This window comes from Carassius carassius, chromosome 24 (genome assembly GCF_963082965.1).
Source record: "Carassius carassius chromosome 24, fCarCar2.1, whole genome shotgun sequence".
NCBI classification, from domain to species: Eukaryota; Metazoa; Chordata; class Actinopteri; order Cypriniformes; family Cyprinidae; genus Carassius; species Carassius carassius.
Window position 1 is genome coordinate 10,586,166 of NC_081778.1, and position 20,187 is coordinate 10,606,352.

The 20,187-nt window shown below is 37.4% G+C and overlaps 1 protein-coding gene across 2 annotated transcripts in view; it reads right to left on the minus strand.

Moving 5' to 3' along the window:
• Window positions 1-18,608, minus strand: part of LOC132102783 (catenin beta-1-like) — a 28,162-nt gene extending 9,554 nt beyond the window's left edge. Inside the window, exons 1-5 of one of the 2 annotated variants that reach the window (XM_059507430.1) lie at window positions 18,438-18,608; window positions 1,414-1,458; window positions 1,059-1,283; window positions 497-750; window positions 167-405 (exon numbers count right to left, since the gene is read on the minus strand). In XM_059507430.1, the coding sequence (XP_059363413.1) occupies window positions 167-405; window positions 497-750; window positions 1,059-1,283; window positions 1,414-1,426 (731 nt within the window). In that variant the 5' untranslated portion in view covers window positions 1,427-1,458; window positions 18,438-18,608. The remainder of the gene's footprint in view (window positions 1-166; window positions 406-496; window positions 751-1,058; window positions 1,284-1,413; window positions 1,459-18,437) is intronic. The other variant, XM_059507431.1, reaches the window with a different exon arrangement.
• Window positions 18,609-20,187: the final 1,579 nt, after the last annotated feature.

The following is a 20,187-nucleotide window of genomic DNA, read 5'->3' on the forward strand; positions in this document are numbered from 1 at the left end:
GATTCAAGCTTAAGCACACAGAGCAGGTCAAAGAATGACTCAGCCTGCTAGTCCTCGAATTCCAACACAACACAACTTCCCTGATTCAAAAGATTCACAGGATATATATCCGCATGATCGTCTAGATTTGTCTGTTTAAAAATAGAGAGCTTGAAGGTGTACCAACCCAAGCATTTTGACGAGGGCAGGGATGCCTCCCGATTTGAAGATGGACAGCAGGCCTTCTCTGTGGTGGGAAAGATTGTGCAGGGTGCCAGAGGTGCAGCGGGCCGTTTCTACATCACTAGTGTTCTGCATGGTCCTCACAATGGCCGATACCATCTGTGGGGATCGCATGATGGCGTGACGAGAGGCCTCCTTCTTTGAGAGCTGGTGCACCATCACAGCTGCCTTATTTACCACCACCTGATTGAAAAAGTAAAAAGAAAATCGAGGCATTAGCTCACTCTGACAGTGTCCCAGCACTGGCTGTTCTTGACAATCCATCCGTTCTAACCTGATCCTCATCGTTCAGTAGTTTGGTGAGTTCTGGAATGGCACGGGTGGCCAGCTCTGCATCATCCTGGTAGTTAATGAGGTTGACCACGGCGTGTTTGAGCATCTGTGAGGGCTCGGCCAGGCGCTGGACATTGGTGGGGTGGGCAGAGTCGAAGTGTGTGGAAGGTATCTGCATGCCCTCATCTAGAGTCTCAGGAAACATGGCCGCCCGGACTCTCTGGGCTCTGGTCATGGCATATTGACCATCAATATCTACAGAGAAACCACAGTACTATATCAAGCAACGGTCTTATGCACAAATAATCAAATGACTATAAAGGTCTGTTATGTCTATTAATATAATACAGTGATTGTTAATCCCAGACAAAAGACAAGAAAGCTAGAACAATAAGCAATTGTCTCAGCATTGGGTCTTATGTGTGTGCAGTTTAAGGTTTAAATAAGTGAATTGTGCATTTTCGATTCCAGACTATTTTGACCACATTAAGAAGATGAAATCCTAATTTTCCATATTCTTTCCATGAATTCTTAAAACAGAAGAACAGAATCAGCACACATACCTGCTACCTGCTCCTGGTTGAAGGACTGGTTAAAGCCCTGCTCCCACTCATACAGCACCTGATTATCCACATCCTCATCCTCTGGGTTGCCCTTGCCACTCAGGGATGGGGCAGTGGTTGTGACCCCAGAGTGGATACCTGAGTCCAGGTAAGACTGTTGTTGCCAATGGCTGACTGCAGCCTTGCGATCCGGCTCCATGGCCATATCAAGCTCCATCAAGTCAGCTGAACATGAAACATTATAAAAAGAGATCATCAAATAGTATTTAAAACAAGATGTTAAATATTTTAGCTCTTCCAAAATTTCCACTTAGCAAATATATATTTTAATAAAGAAGCATGTAGAATAACTTACATTGTGTAGCCATGATTCTCTCACAGCCAAGCACAGCCTCCTAATCTGAGAGAAAAAAAAAAAGGTTATTTTTTACATTTGTGGTACCAACTTTCTCACACAGCACTCAAGTCTGTCTCTCTCACACACAAACAGATTCCACAAAGTCTAGCGTGCAGCACACACAAGCCCCAGTGTTCGAAACTGAAAGCTCTCTGTCTCCTAACCTGACTGCAGCTGGGATGAAAGAGTCCAGCAGGATGTGCCACATACACACAACCACTCATATTATCTGCAGATCCCTCATGTAGGGCCCCGAGAAATCAGTTTTATTTTTCCTAAATTCCGTTTTTATTTTTTTTCCAAATTCCATTTACATTTTCTCGACTCCTTTTTAATAGTTAAATTAAGCAAACTTTATTTTTTGTCAAACACAGGGGATTTACTATTAAAATGAAAACTTGACAAATGTTGTGTGATTATTCCTTAAGAAATAATATTTGTTTAATTTTAGTCGTAGTGTACATTCTACTGAAAAGTAGTAAGAGGTGCAATGTCTTCAAATCAAATCAGACTTTTATTTTGACGGATTGCATGAATACATTTACAGTTCTGTGTATGTGATATGATGCTAGTTTTGCTCAAATCAAACAGTCAGATGCTCATGGAGAGACTCCCAGAGCAGTTCTGGAGATGTTGTTCATGTTTTTATGTCCTCATCTAGTGAGACGGCAGACGCTGAAATCACCGCGAGCATCACACACACTTCACTATGTGTGTAGTAAACCCGCGTGTGCACGCCATTCATTAACACACTACAGAATTTGAGGAAAAATAAAACATTTAATAAGGCTTTTTTAAGAATAAATGAAGAAATTAAGTTGTTTTTATGCATTCAAATAATTAGACATGCTACAACAGAATTTGGTATCAATGAAACATATGGTGAAAGAAAATAAAATAATTGAGCCCTAAACATGTCATTTTTGTCAAACTTTTAATAAACTGACATTGTATAAGTTCCATGATTTTAATTAATTAGACATGCTTTTTGATAGTAAAATGTAATTTAACGATTAGAAAGGATTCTAGAAAAATTAACAGAATTTGGGGGAAAATTTCATAGGGGCCTATATTTAACACACAATTACAATAGTAGCCTATATGGTTTTTATGTTATTTTAATGAGATTTGTGGTGTTTTCTTAACAATAAAAAAAAGTTTTAATGAGAAACGCAAAGCTGGTAGCCTAGTATAAAAACTACAAATAGGTTATAAGAAAACATTTTTTATTGTTTTCTAGAAAGACACATTAAGTGGAAAAATGAATATTGGATCAATGTAATGTGGAGACCATAAGGAGTGGATAAAGATTTTCAGTTTCATGAAATGTTTAACAACCTAATGTTATATGTTCACCTATACAAAAGGGCCCCTTTTAGCTGGTATGTTTCATTTAATTTCATGTTCAACAGGTTTGTTTTTGTAAAATATAACATTAGAATTGTCATTTATTTTCAATCATTTAATTATAGCACCTAAAATATGTTGCATGTAAAAGTGTTTGTTTCAGCCAGTTAAAAGGTGGGTACATTGTAGGGATGGGCATTTTGGGAAATTTCTCATTTCGATCATCGATAGGTTTCAAAAACGATTAATCGATTAATAGGGGGTGGGGCTTATGTCGGGGGGAGGGGCATGGCCATAATGTATATAATGAAAAAAAAATCTGAAGATTGTTATGAAAATGAAAAAAATAAATAAATCTGACATGAAAATCTGTCTATGAAAACATGAACACATGATTAGGACAGGTTAGATTATGATTATGGTTAAGCAATGTTATTAATAAAGGAGCAAGAAATATCTGCCTGAGGTGAAGAGTATACCAATAAACGGAAGCTAATTCTATGACACATCCTATGATAAATCAGATAACTGAGATGCATATCAGACTTAACATTACAACTTGTATCAGCACAATAGGATGCTAAGTTATGCGTTAGACAGAGAGAGAGAGAGAGAGAGAGAGAGAGAGAGAGAGAGAGAGCGCACGCGCCAGCTCCCTCTGACGCGTTTTCATGACAGCGCGCTGAAAGATGGGCAAGGACAGATTTTACTATAGATTCCTATAAAGTTCTCATTATAAATGTATGGCAGATTTGTGCTATATTTTCATCTACGTTATTAAGTGTAATGGTTGTAATTAAGTTTTATTTTTAAGTTAAGTTTTATTTTCCATAAACCACCTGGGCGTTTTCGAAGCCATATGAATTGCATTATGCCCACAAATATGACGGAAAAAAAGCTCGGCTGCATTAACATCAATAATAAAATAATAACAATAATAATAGAAAAATAAAACATTTAAGAGCAATATCATTATCGGGCATTGCTTATATGAGCATGAAACGAATCGCTGATATGCAGCGATTGCAGCATAATTGTTCATGTTAATTAATCAGACGTAGACTAGCTCTTGCAACTTTTATCTGAAAAAAATGTGCCGATGCAGATGTGAACTTGACCGAAAGTGTAACTCGGATTGTGCTTTACAAACACGAAAGTACAATAAATTCACATTAGTGTCACTATCGTTATTTTTTTATGTATTCTAATATTTAATTAATATTTTGTATTCAATTTGCACTCTTATCAATCAAAATATTATTTAACAGCATGGAAATCACTGATTATTGCTAAATAATTGAATAAGATTTAAATATATATTTAAGATAAAAACTATGACAAACAAATAATTTTGTTCTCTACGAATATGTTTAATGTAATTAGGCTACAAATATATCCAGTGCATTTTTATTTTATAAAGACCATTTCATTATTTGTCTGTGATTTAAAAATTAACACACAAAGATACTTTTTCTTTTTTTGCTACTTTATTCAACTGCATTTTTTTAAACAAAACATTGTCTTCCAGTATAACTTTAGCAGCTGATCCAGGGGTGAAACGTAGTTTTTAAAAGATAAAGAAAAAAGTTCACCAAGTTTAACCAAACAACTATTATAAGGTATAAAACAGAGACCAAATAGCCTAGATATTTTAACTATGGCTAAAACTCAAAACTAAAATAATAATTATTTTTAAAAAATGGATATTATATTTACCACGACCGGTGAAAAATTCTAATGTTTTTTCAAAAAGATAAGGCAGTCTACGTGCTCAGATGAGAGCCGAGTGCGCAGCCTGTTCACATTTAGTGGAATAAATTCGCTCCGCTGGAACAGATGTTGCAGGAACAGCCAGATACCACTGGACAAGTAAACATTCTCTGTCCCTGAAACTAATGGGCAGCAAATATTTCACAACATTTTCAGCGAATAGCTTTGTCGTCTTCTCGGTTGTGCCTGCGTTGCATTTAGGTCTTACGGCAAGTGATGCAATGCTCTTCTGAGTTGCCGCTCTGTTATCGCCAGATATTTTATGTACACATTTTAGATGATAGCGCATTGTATTTGTTGTAGATTTGTGTGACAGCTTGGTGCTACACAGCTTACCCTGAACTGTATTTTCATTGTTCTTCTCAAAGGGAAGCCAGCCATCACTACGTGACTTTGAGGCCATGATTATCTGTCGTCTTATGTCTTTTGAGGCATCAAGTGGGAAGCTAACCAATCAGAGATCAGGGCGCCGCCCAACGTGCTGCCATAACCAATCAAAAAAAAAATAATAATAATAATTTCGATCATCGTTTACGTGATCGATCATCGCTGTCGCGGTCGAGTACTCGATCACTGTTGGACATCCCTAGTACATTGTGTGCACATGATCAGGATGGGACCACCTCGGTTTCCTTTTGAGCCAGGAAAAACTGATATATCAGGCCTCACAAAATGATGTATTCCTCGGGGGGATTTTATTTTTTGCTTCTGCATTTTATAAAGTCACTCCATCACAAGCATGACAATAAAGCTTGAACTATTAGTGTCACTCCAAACATCCAACCTCAATCTCCTCCTCCAAGCCATGAGGGTTCTTAACACATTGTCTCAGTCGAGGGGGCCCTGGTCTTCTTTCCTTTTGTGAGGCCTTCTCAAAAATTACCATGACAGAAGCCTCAAGCCCACCTCCTTTATTCAGACGTACAACATCCTTCTCCAAGTCAGCAGGAAGAATGCAACCCCTCTCCAAGACGTCCAACATTTACATGTAGCCTTGAGACCAAAACTGGCTGCCCATGTCTCACTATTGTGTTGGTTAGCAAAACATACTGTTCCTCTCAGTCAAACAGCTCTTACAAAACAGAAACATAGTGCAACATGTTGAAAGGTCACTTAGTAGAACGTTTCGGCTAGCCATTGTCAACATTTTGCTGTTCCTGCTCTGGAGCGGTTACGCCTGTTTCACACATACTCCATCTGCAGTGCGAATGCAGTCCGTGTGTGTTACATATGTGGTGCAGAAGCAGCACGAACTCATTGTGCTTTCACACAGGAATCATTTGCAGTCTGCTACTGATCCGCAGCTGTTAAGTCCACAAACACAACATTTGTTTATTATTTTGATTATTTTAAATCATGTAAAAAAAAAATTTTTTCAGCATTGTGACTTAGAACAGTAAAACATTTTCGTAATCATTGTTTAAATTCCATAAATATAAACATTTTGACTTGAAAGCATTTGACTTCTAGGTTTGTATAATAAGCTGCTCAAGCAAGCGGCAAAACATTTAAACAACAATTAGCCTACCTTTCTTGTTAGGATATTGCAAATATTTAAAATTAAAACACCACTGACAGAAACGGTCGACTCTCGTGCCTTCTGCATTTAAATCTTTATATCAAGCAATCCCACGGGTCTTAATGAACTTTGTTTTTCTGCTTCCATAAAAGTGCATACCGTAATTCCTCAAGTAAAAACCGGTAGTCAAATAAACGCCGGGCCTCTTATAGTGGCCGGGGGCGTGGTCAACACGGACAAATAAAGGTCAGTCTTAAATAAAGGCCGGGGGAAAATTTGTGCAGCAGAGCCAGATAACGAACGTACACGCCCACCGCCGTCATTTTTACTGCAAACAATGCGCTGTCACTTTAATTCAGCACCTGCAGCACAGCAAAAATAGACTCTGTACTTAAACAATCGCTGCACTGCTGCAGACGCACCACTCCAGAACGCACTGACGGACCACAACCGCGTGCAGTGTGAACGCTGGAATCCATTAACATGGATGCGTAAAAAAATTTGCAACGCATACACACTGTAGACGGAGTATGTGTGAAACAGGTGTTAGTCCATGTTGAACAGCACCACAGGAGGTTTAGCTTTATGACAGAGCAAGCTCCTGGCAATTATTCAAAGAAAAATAACTTTTCCAGTTCATTGGGCTCTCAGGCATTGCACTTTTGTCAGGATTTAGCTTTCGAAAGCAGCCTTTTCAAGTTCAGGAGCTGAGGTCAATTATGGAAAGACTAGACTAAAATACAGATGTGTGAGGTGTTGCACACCGTCTATTATGGACTAGGGATCAAATTTCCTGTTGCGATTAATTGCTCATGCTTTTATCACGATATACAGTATTATCACGATATTGGGATTTAGTTTAGGTCATAATAAAGTATAATAGATTAAATAACTTATAACAAAAATAACTGAACATTTAAATACAATAAAGCAATACAGAAAAATATATAAAAGTTAAGTTTTACACGGATTAAAGTGCAAAAGAACTATAAAGACCAATAAGACCATTAAAATAAGACCTCATTAGTTAACCATTAACAATCAAGTTTTAGTTCATGATAGCTCATTAAATACAGTTGCAACTTTAGATTTTAACGTGTTATTAAATATTGGAATACCCAAGATTAATGAATGTTCAGAAGAATTTTTTTTATTGGCAGTTTGTGTTAACTAATAAATTAACTAATGTTAACTAATGAAGGCCTAATGTAAAGTGTGAATTAACAATAAAGAATCAAAACACTTTCAAAGAATATCTAGGGCATGTTGTAGACCAGATCAGAACTTGCATTCATTTTACATGGCTTTCTAAACATGTGGTTCTCTTGAGCGAGACTCAAGTGCAACAGTAGATGTCCCTCTAGAAAACACACAAAATATTCATTCCGTGTGAACGGCTTGGTTTCAGTTTTGACGAAAACAAGATCTTCTTCACATTGATGTTCTCCCCCCCCCATTATTTGTAAATCAACAGCAGCAGCGCCGCATCTAGTAGCGTCAACTGGATAGGCTAACAAAAACAGAAAAATTCAATAAATCTTACAGTACATCGTCATCCCATCTTGTGCACCGATGATAAGGCTGACTCCTTAATGCAGTTGCGCCGCCTCTACTGCAGCAACTCCTGAAAAATGTTTTCATTCCATGTCACACCATCAAGCTCTTGCTAGATCCACTCCTCTGCCATCAACGAGAGGAATGTCTGTATTTTCTCGACAACGAAACAGCCACTTTTTGGGTGTTAAAAAAGGTCCGCTCATTCAAAACAGTTGTGTTCAATGCTTCGCGGGCTGTGCTGATTTAAATCTAGCGGTTCTGTTGTGTTTGCATCAAGAATGACTATTCTGTCCGGCCAATCCGTGATCAGTAGAGTTTACACGTCACGTTTTCGTAACAGTATGGTTCAAGGTGGTACTAAAAAAAAAATGTACCAGGTACTGTACCCAGTGGAAAAACCCCCAAAAGTTAAATGTACTAAACCGTACCATGTAGGGCTGGTGCGAATACCATTTTTTGAGCTTCGAAGCTTCGGTAGTAATCAACACCAAATATTCGAAGCTTCGGATGGCCTGAAAATATTCTTTTCTTTAATGAAGGCAGGAATCTCTGTGTGTTTGCATTTTCATTGTCAAGAATTGTTCATCCAATCGACTTCACACATGGTGTGTGTGTGTGTGTGTTGCTGTGGATCCAAGGGAGTGCAGTGTCGCATTTTGGTGCAATATGAACTAGCAACATGTTCAGAATTAATCAACTTTTAATGAACTACAGAACAGCGTGAGCCAGAAGTGGCACTTCAAGCCAGTCAGCACCAATACGGTTTCATTTTCCACTGTGGTGCTGATAACAAAGCTCTTTGGAATGCAATAAAAATGCGTCAGTCATTGCTTTGGTAACGCCAGTGTGATATAAACAGCTATATGGGCAATAGGGATGCGCGGTATATCGGTACTGCAAAAATACCGGTATATATTATATTTCAAACGGTACAATATCATAATTTTGCTCAATTCGGTATTTGATGCGCTGCAGTTTCGAAGTTCACCGGTAGGTGGCAGTGCGCTACTCAAACAGACGCGGGTCACTTGAAACCGGCAAAAAGCAGTGTTGGGCAGTAGCGTCGCTACAAGCAGCGAAGCTACTAGTTTAACTACATTCCTCAGTAGCGTGGTCGTAGCTTCGCTGCTTTCTTATTTACTTCAATAACAAAAAATAAAAGACAACTCTTGAGGTGAAAAAAGGTGACGATATGGTATATCAATAAGTGCAAATGTTTCCTCCACAGACCAAAAGGTCTCAGACATTTTTTTTTTTTCATTTTTATATTGAATGTAGCAAAGCTGTGTAATTGGCTGTTTGATAAAATGGCATTTTAGGGGGATGCCAGGTGTAAAAAAGATTATTCAAATCTCAAAATTAAAAATCGAATGCCAACCCACCGAACGAATATTCTAATAATCTAATAATCTGATCCAGCCCAAGTACCATGCAGTGGAAAAGTACCAAAAATGACACGGTCAGCTATTATGTTATATATATTTGCCAAAAACAAGAACAGTTCCTGTAGGAGGCAGCTGTCAGTATTGTGAATGCAGAGCATGGAAAGTGTGTTTGATGAAGGGATGTGCAAAACAGTGCTGCTGTGGCACTCTGGCTGGGGCTGCCAAAAGTTTGACAGCAGTTAACCAGTCGCTTGGTCTATGGTTCACAACATCTGGAGTCAGTTGTAGAGATAAACCCACCAAGCATAGAGGACTTAACCCCCTGCAGTATTACTGCTCTCTCTCGCACGCAACATGAGGTGCCAACTGAGCCTCACCCTCCAAGAAATCCCAGACACAAACTACATTCAAACTGTCCTCTCCTCACAGTCAGTCACGATGATACATGGAAATAAGGCCTAACAAACTACAGGTTAGTCTGGGTCATTGATGAGGTCATGCTGGATACATTTAGACAATCGGTTTTCCCTTCCAGAGCTCAATCGCCGAGTTATACAATCATCTGAATGGACAGTGTGAATACAATCATGAAGAGAAAACCTGCTGGGCGAGCTCTTCGAAATTTTACTCTTGCTGAACTCCACTAGTTTCTGTATTTCAGACATACTTGCTTGGGCATGAAAATACCCAACACTAATAACCACATGCATGCGTTTCTCACTGCCTGGCCTACTTGTACATCTGTAATCAATCTCAGTGTTTTGGTAGAAATTTTGTTAAGGTGGAATATGGGTGGAGTTTGCAAAAGAAAAGGTGACAGGGGTGGAGAATAATGTACAGTACGCATAGATCTCTAACAGAGAGGTTACTAGCAATGAGCAGCAAATAAGCACTCATTACTTAAAGCCAGAATTTGACTTGGAACCTCGCACACAAATCTGATACACATACATAGAATTTCAGACTCAGCGTTCTTAGGAAAAGCTAACGTCTGCATCACAAAACAATAGCCTGGACTAAACCCATCATTCATGTCATTAGTCACTTCAACCCTCCTAGCTGGAGTTCTATTAGATAGGTGCATTACCGCGGTGGTAATGGACAACTACCGCTTATATGCTTATAAACATGCGCTTAAAAGTGCATGTTTATTTTAACACTTCCATCAGTGAATGAATATGCAACCTGCTAAACACTAAAATAAATAGTGATGCACCGAAATGAAAATTCTGCGCCGAAACCGAAAATTTAGGATGTACTTGGCCGAAAACCGAAACTGAAGCCGAAAATGGCTTCTTTTAACCCTTAGGGGACTAAGCCCTTTTTGGTCCGTTTTCTCTATTTTTACATTTCGGCTTATAAACCATATGTAATGATGATGGACCACCATGTATTTGGTATCGATGGATTCAGAAGTCCCTAAGCTACCATAAGCATGCATGCAATATGTTTATAAAGGAAGTATGAGTGAAGAATTGTACAATAAACTAGAGAATTTCAAAAACGAAAATGAGATTTTTGTCATTTATTACTGAAAATCCTACCTCACACAACAAAAGTGAAAAGTTTTTGACCCAAAAATATATTTTTCAAACCCTTTGCTTGACAGAAATGGGTTAATGTTCAATCAAATGTGTAAAGAACAATTCAATAATTAAGTTTATTTACAAACAGTCCTAGGCGTTTTTTTTATTTTTGGGACTAAGCCCTTTTTGGTCTGTTTTCTCTATTTTTACATTTCGGCTTATAAACCATATGTAATGATGATGGACCACCATGTATTTGGTATCGATGGATTCAGAAGACCCTAAGCTACCATAAGCATGCATGCAATATGTTTATAAAGGAAGTATGAGTGAAAAATTGTACAATAAACTAGAGAATTTCAAAAACGAAAATGAGATTTTTTTTTTGTCATTTATTACTGAAAAACACACAATATAGAACAGTTTTTGAAAAAAAAAAATTTTCAAACTCTTTGCTTGACAGAAATGTGTTATTGTTTAATCAAATGTGTAAAGAACAATTAAATAATTAACTTTTTTTACAAACAGTCCTAGGCATGCCAGTGAGCAAAGCAAGGCCAGGAGGTCTTGTTGTACACTTTGCTTGCCTTGCAGTGCTCACAGTACTTTCTGACATCTGCAGGCTTGTGTGCAGGGTTTGCTGGGTCCAAGGGACAATGGGTAGGGGTGTGCGGCGAGTTGTCCTGTCTGCATCCTGCATCAGAGCAAATACACAATCAAACTGGAAGCTTTTTTTGTGTCAAAATTCAATGTAGAAAAAATAACTCCTATAAACTCATGTAACCCTATGAAACTCCACTGTACACTAAAAACACATTTCACCTCTCTTGACCTGAGCAGTTTACTTAGTTGAGTAAGTCAGTCTATTGAAACAAATTGCACACCACTCTTGAACTGAGTTTACAGGGAAAGAGTAGTATGGTACACTAAAACAAATATTTCATGCCTCAATCGCTATCTGACTAAAAATCCAAAACATATACATACTCAAGATGTATGATATAATAAATTATAATGATAAAGAGGTTATTTGAAGTTACATACCAGTCCTCAAATGGATCTTCCCCATCCTGGTAAAATACTTCGTCATCTGTGTAAAAGCTGTCTGCTCCAGATTTCCCCTCGTCACTTTCCAGTAATTGTTCCAGAGCTTGTTCTGCCCTAAATCTTTTACTGCTTGCAATTTTGATAAAACAATTCTGTAATAATGCTATATCTCTCTCGAATTTATCTCTTTGTGCTCGCTAATACTCCGATCGCTCTATGTAACACTCCGATCGCTTTCTGCTTTCTCCACCTCATGCTGATTCTCCGATCGGTTATTGATTACACCTGGCTGGAGGTCGTTTTACTATAGTCCAGCCCAGCTTTTACAAGGCTACAGCAGAGCTACAGAGTCCTCTGAATGGCTAGAATAAATCATGGTAACCTTCCTCTGATTGGGTTAGAAAAATATTCCTCCCAGCGGTTTTTACATTGGTTGTTGCGTGTTGAATCTGCCTAACATAATAGTTTTCATTGGCCTGTTTACGCAGTGGTATTGCGTGTTTAATATACAAACTGGATACCGCTGTTTTCAGTGGAATCTGAGGAAGACGGCAAAAAAAACCGCATCTCTCTAGCATTAATAGTTTTTGAGATAACTACACATTTGTAAAAGTATGCCATTTTGGGCGGTACCGCCCAATCCGTCCCCAGAGGGTTAAAAACGTATATATATATATTGCTTGGATTTAATGGATCTGAATTGAAAAATCACAATATAATAATCAAACTTTTATTAACAGTTACATAACAAAACATAAATTTTTTTTACAATAAATATAAATAATAATTATTCTTCAAGTTTTATGTTCCATCAAATAAAATAGTTTTTTAAAAAAATTGTGCAAAAAAATCCACAATTTTGGAGATTTTTGCAGAACAAATGTTACATATTGCAACTTTGGTGTCCTCTCGTATAGGGCTGTCCCTTTTGTGAAAAAAAATCCTGTTCGTTTTTTGAGACATAGGCAAAGTGTTCAATGAATCGTTAGTAAATTGCCTATATTTGGGCTAAGTGCCTGTTGTGACCAAGGGCATGCAGCTTAGATAGTGATTTCAGCACACAAGTTCGGTTTCAGAGATCTGCCTAATGTTTGTAGTAGTTCAAAAGATCTTAGTTGCTAGCTCCCAGGAACATCCCACACTACACATCTACTCCAAATGTGTCAATTGTGATGAGAGATCAAGCAGTTCAAACAGCAAGAGTCTGTGCAGCACACACCAAATACAGCTTGGTTCAGTGTATTCTGACTTCATATAGCTCACCCAGATCCAAAAACATACTGAAGCCACTCTGTACAACCGAAATGACTACCTCAGACGCATCCATTTAGAGCAGAACATATGGGTATCCCCTTGAACTTGGTAAAAAGATCATCTGTTTACCATCTTGACTGGAAAATATTGTTTTCATGGTAATTTTTTGCTAATGTTAGTGAATGTTTACATTAGAGTGCACGTCCTACTAAGCTGAAATTTATACTGGAAGCGGCTCAAAACTAGCGACCTCTCCCGGTTGGAGATAATTATTAGCATCATAAACTGAAACCAAGCTTTACGCGACTTGATTTTCAAACGTTTTGAAATTGATCATCCAAGTCTAATATGATCCAGCGGCCATACTATAAGACACCCCCAGATGCCCCAGACTATCCCAGATTTTGAGAGTTTGGGCATGAAGACTCAAAAGTGAACAGCGGGAGAACATGCGTGTTAGACCATAAATAAAGGAAAATTAGGTTTCATACACCAATCAGGAAAACAACAACAACAATTTTCTAAAAGTTCTTGATAATACCCACAACTGTCAAAACTGAATGTGTGGAGATGTTTGACAACTACTACAAGCATTTAATTAACTCTGATAGGTTCAAATTAATAGAGATGCAGGATCATGATTTTTCATGGCCGATTCCGATACCGATTTTTTTTTACAAGCAAACTGGCCGATTTCGATTTTATTTTAATTATCTTTAAGCAACAAACAAGAAAGAAGGAAAGTGTGCATAAACAAGATGTTTATTTGGTATTTAATAGAGCCCGACCGATATATCGGCTGGCCGATATTATCGGCCGATATAAGCTAATTGCATTTAAATCGGCATCGGCATTTATAACGGCCGATGAAACATGAGAAACAGAGTCTCATGCTTCACTCATGTTATGAGTGTTGCATAGTGTGCCAACCAGAGGGAGCTCTGCAGCTCCAGAGTTAACAACAGCGCCAGAAGTCCACTACAGAAGAAAGCGGTCAGCCAAGCCACGGAGATGTAACAAGTCAGACGGTGAGTCTGTCGTTCGTCATGTGAAATGATTGTAGATTTAGTTCATACCCTGTATATAAAAACTGTGTGGTAGTTCTAGCTAACGGTCCTATCATTATCACTTCTAAATATTCTGTAACATCACTTACAGCAGCTAATGCATTGCTGTATTAGATTAGCCACAAAGCTAATAGCATGTTTATCAGTGGAAGAGCGCGAACGTTAATAGGAGGTCAAACTATAACGTTAGCATTTAACTTATTCTTATTCTATTGCGGTGTGTTTCTCACATAATGACCGCGTAATGGGCCTTTCACACACGACGCGGTATGCACGGCGCTTGCCGCTGGGTTCAGCGTTGCCCTTCAGATACAACGCGATTTGCGCTGCGCTATGGCATAGGCTGAGTTTTAAAAATGTTTAGCGGGAGCTCTTTCATAGTCTGTTCCTCCTCCTTCCGGTCAGCAGCAAACATGTATCTGTCCCGTTGTAAGAAGAAGCGAGCGATAGCGCTAGTCCTGCTGATGAGAATTAAGAGAGAAGCAAGGAAGAAGATGCTACCCTCAGGTCCAGAGAACAATTTGGTGAATTCAGGCTGGTTACGTTACTCTAACGCTAATAGCTTCCTTTTTAGCAGGCCCCTTAAATGCTTGCTATTAACTTGTTTGAAGGTGGTTCTTCTCAAAATTGACAGCGGTGTGTTCATGACACTAACGTTAACCATTCAACTTCGAATTGATTCCGTAATCTTCCGGTAATAGTAGGCAAGACGATGTTTTGATTCAGACTGCACAAAGAGAAGAGGAGAATATATACGGGTCTGTTGTGAATGTGTCTGTGAGAGCAAATATAGTGTAGTTACAGTAACTACAGTAGGTGCGTCAGAAATGATTAAACCAGAGGGGACATGTAAATAAATGTGAGCTGAACAAGCGCTTTTTTTTTTTACATATTGTTTCAAAGCAGCTTTACAGACATAACAGGAAAATGTTGAAATAATATTGTTAAATATAAGTAGGTAATACCTATTGCTTGACAAATAAATAAAAAAATATATATTTGTCATTTTTGCCTTATAGGAGATCCCAGTTTATTATTATTATAATTCTAATGATGACATGAGTAATGATACATGGTGATATTATTAATACACATGCTTATTCTTTCTCCGTCTCTCTTTCTGCCTACAGATGGCTGAAAAAGGTGAATGCTGTAGCAGCAAAGTGTGGGACTACTTCTGCAAATACTTTAACTTTAGTATTATAATTAATTTACAGTAAACACACAGACTGTTAAAACCAGCTTCAACTGGAAGAAAGTAAAAGTGTTAAATGTTTAAAACCAGACTGTTTTTTGATCATTAAAAAATATATACTTTTGATGTGCAATTGTTTAGTCATTGAGACTGTAATCTAAGGCTTTTTTTTAACATAGTCCATTCTGGAAAATGGTTTATACAGCCCACATACATAGAACAGGCAGATATTTTGCTATTGAATGTTGTGTAAGTGCAGATTATAGGAAATGGGTCTAATATCCAGATTATTTTTAAAATCAAAATATCGGCTTATAAATCGGCTTTTTTCGAGTTAATATCGGCATCGGCCCCCAAAAATCCATATCGGTCGGGCTCTAGTATTTAATAGGCCAAACTGGCTTTTGGCTATTGAAAACAATAACTGCAACCATCTGAAATTAACAGCAGTAACTGCACAGTAAGTAGCCTACATTCAATACAAACATAGATGTTACAGACATCAGCATTTAGCTTTTGTTTTTGAATTGTGTTGAAACTACAGAGAACTGGCCTTAAATTAAAAGATTAACTGTAACCATGTGAAATTAAATGCAATAACTGCATAGTTCTACAATCCAAACAACACGATCAACACACATTCAATAAGATGTTTCTTAATCAGCATTCAGTATTTGTTTTTAGTTTTAAAATTTGCTTTTAAATAAAAAAAAGGTCTTTACCAGTCAGACTAAATAAAACTATGCTATATAAATACATTATTCCAAAATGTTAAAATCAAATAATGTTGGTGCGAATAAAACAAAGATGCAAAACGTATTTCATTCATCCAATAAAAAAAAATAATTAGGGTAATGATTCACATCTATATTTTTTTACTTGAGCCAATGAAAAATAAATGATTTATTGTCTCAAGTCAAAAAATATAGATGTGAATCATTACTCTAAAAAAATTTGATTGGATGAATGAAACACTTTTTTGAGTTTACAACAGGTGATTTTTAAATCAAATTAAGTCTATGTAATTTCAAGGTAAAATAAAAATAATCATCCTAATGCAGAACTGACGTTTACTTCTGGGTTTTCAAATGTGTATGCAAGTTCTACTTTACAAAAAAAAAAAAAGCCTTTCAGTTTTGCCACAGTTTAGCCCGTTTCGTTTCTAATCCAACACGCGAGAAGTTGATCTGAACATCTCTTCACACACGGTCTACTCGTGTTCAGGGCGCGGACTGGTACAGCTTTAGTGTGCACAGAAAAGGGACTCTTATTTGTGCGCCAGTACAACGGCTGATCGCTTCCTGCTATCTGTGCCTCAGACATGAAGCTCTGCATTTCCAGTGCTGATCGGCTGCCAGTGTTCTGCACACAGATTTCGAAATACTTCCACACAAATGACATAGTGAACCATTATAATGTAGTCTGTGCACGCATGCGCACTTCTGGAAAAATCGGCCGGAAAAAAAGACCAAAAACCGTCCGATTGCGATCGCGTTTTTTTTATCAGAAACCGGCCGGTTCCGATTTATGGCCGGTCAACCGGTGCATCCCTACAAATTAATATAACTTTTGTAATTGAAACAATAAGTAAATTTCACATGGAAGTAAAATCCACTTACATAAAATAAAAAATGTAAACAAGTACAGAACTTAAAATAAATTTTAAATGTCCAGCATAATTGAATATTAATTGTTAAAAAGGCTCTGCCTTTAAATCGATGCATAAATTTATATTTTCGCTCCCAATTGAGTCTTATGCAAAGCATGCTGGGAACTAAAAATCCACCCATGCAGTTTCAGTTAATGTAAAATGATTCATATAGTCCCACCACAAATGAATGACGTAAACTATAATTTTAAATAATCATCTTATCACATTGAAATTGATCAAATGTTAAGCAATTGTTGCTTTAGCTCATTTTAAATAAATTGAACAAGCAGCAGAAATGTTGTTCATTTCTCAAAAACTACCAAAGCACATACATAATATCTTGTGTGTGTAGGTGTGTGTGTGTGTGTGTGTATATATATATATATATATATATATACACACACACACACACACCTACATATACACTCACACAAGGTATTATGTCATTGACATTTGGCAATGAAGTGAGGAAGATATGCATACTGCCTTTAGTTAGACTCCATGGCAGAGGTGGAGGAAAAGGCACATGTGTTTGGCTTTCTTTTTAAGACATGTGAATCATTAACAAATCTACTGCCAGTTGTGTTACAGGGCTATGGTATCATATACTGGGCAAAAAAAAAAAAAAAATTATGAATCCATACTTTTACAGAACGTAAGGCAGACTGCATTAACGTCATTTGAGAATGTAATAATTTCACTCACTGATTATCGTAGTAAAGCTCAAGTCAGTTGGGTGTATTGTTAAGAAGAGCTAGTAGGGGGTGGTGTATGGGTAGGGTATGCGCCCGTCCGCAAAGCCCGTGTGCGCGCATCGAGCCCGAGCCGATGACCCCCCCTCTTCTGCACGAGCTCCAGAGTCAGATTTCACTCGAGCTCCTCCTCGACTTCCTCTCAACGGCCAGACGCTTTAAATGCCTTTGTTTCTTTCTTATGGAGACTTTAATATGGGTAGTATTTAGAGTAACGTTATTTTATTAGCGCATGACTTTATTAATATCATAAATATTTAGGACTCCAGATGATACAGATGGCCTCGCATCTGAACTGAAAATGTACACCAAACTTAATATCCTCAAGATTTTAGTTAGTCACAAAAAAAGCTTTAAAAAAAAACATCTCTGGTTCAGTAATACGCAAACAGCTTAGAAGGTAACGTTAACTGAAAGACAGCTAGTTTATGATATGTTAACCACAGACTAACTTTCAACCGCACAACCAACTTAAACACGGGTTTGAGATTGCGGTCAGACTAACGTTAACCAACTTTAGTTGTTGAATTTTACAGAGAAAATTCACAGAGGAGGTAATTATTACCGTAAATGGAGTCTGAGATGCAGTAAGGAGTTAGGGGAGGATTTCACATGGTCTCCACAAAACACTTTTCCAGTCCTAAAATGCTAACCAAGCTAGCAGCAAAGACACAGAATGTCTCAACTCTGAGCTTTAAATAAACCTTATCCGAGTCATTAAAACGCTTATAGTATTATAACCGAATAAATCTGAGTTTATATGAGTAAATGTTAATGTAATTTGGTCGTGATTTTGCAGTATTATGTACACTGGCTGTTTCGCCTCCTCTTTCCCCACAGCTGCAGAAAGACGTTCCCTCATTACATTCTAAACGATAAGGAACCACATATTCTGTCGGAGAAAACACTTACCTGTGGCAAACGCTGTATATTCCCTTTTCGTTTCGCTGTATTTAAACACGAATAGCGAAAATCCGTGGAGATAATCTGAGAGACCGACCCGCAGCGCGCGGCAGCTCCCGCTGAGAGTGAACGTGTGCGCGAACACTCCGCGCTCGCGCAGCAGCACACTGGGAAAGATGGCGTCACTCCATATGTGCGTGAGCCATTATAAAAACTCATACCCACACCATATCCAACCGCCTTCTGAAAAACTAGATCCTGAGCCACTGGATCTTTATAGTAATGGAACCAAACGCGGTTTCTGTACCCAAAAGTGACTTACAGATATAAAATTCAGTACTGTTAAAGATGGTTGCGAGCTGAACGACCGAAATGAGAGATAATTTAGGGAGTATGCAGAAATTAGGATTCGTGCGTAGGAATACAACGAACTGCACGGCAGCGGTGAGGCAAGGGGGCGCACCTATTCATTAAGTTTTATGACTATCGCAATACAGAGTGAGTAATATAGCATTGGTGAGAAGAAACGTCACAAGACAACCAGACTTAAATCATGAAGAAAAATGGCAAATTCTTTGCGGAAATAAATGTTTGTAAACCTTCCTGTCAAACGTGAGCTCGGCGTTTAGGTTTTAGAGGAGGGGGAAGTTTTTCCATCCCTCTCTCATGTATAGAACAATGCAGCGAGGATCGGAAAACTACTGGATAAACTGCTGAGACATTTTACTTATACATGCTAAATGACAATCTGCAAATATTCGACGTATGAAAATGACGATGCATATTTAATATATTGCCTTTTAACGTGCCTAAATTGCATGTCTCCAAAAACACAATTGGGGTTGTGACTGTGTGCCTCCATGGTGAAGCTGTCATGTTCAGACTGGTTTTTACCTCAACTCTTCCCTGAGTTTCTATGAAAAAAAATAAATAGAGAGAGGAGGGGCTGAGGAAACACAACACTGCCAAAACACACACAGCAATATAAATCATCTTTAATTATAACAATAAAACATTTTGAAGGCATTGTGGTATTTTGTATACCTTATGACAAATTTGGTTATTGACCCTTGTTTGTCTGTGTTCCATCCGCTTCTCAAATTCTTACTGAGGATAGTAAATGTCACAATTAAAATTCTACTGACAACTATGTACTATGTATGAATGGCAGTCAAGATGTGTTGGTTTAAGAGATGACTCCTAAAGTCTATTCACTTTTATTTTTTTATTTTTATTTTACCTAATGGTTTTGCTTTAGTATGTCATTAAAAGCAGAACAGGTAAACAAAGCTGATATAAACAAACCTGAGGTCTGAATAAAAGCTAGAATTCACCTCTTGTTCACATGTCTTTCAATATTCATATTTAAAATTTCATATTAAATAAACATACCCATCAACATAAAATCTACATTTCATTCCATGAATTGTATTTTTAATTCATTTTTACATTTTACAATGTTCATTAATTCCGGTCCAATTGTGTTTATATTCCTATGCAATGAACATTGAATGTTAACTTCTATAGCCTTTTTAAATATATGTTTAAAGCTTGTAATTTAAAAGTAAATAATAAATAGCCTAAATAAAAATAAATAAAACTAATACAAAAACATTAAATTGAAATCTGCTGTACATAATTAATAGTAGAATATATTTATGTTCTTTTTTTTCTTTATAAATTGAAAATAATATATTAGCAATGTTTCAGTGAATTGTTTCAATTTATTTTTTCCTCAACAAAGATATGCTGGTTTATA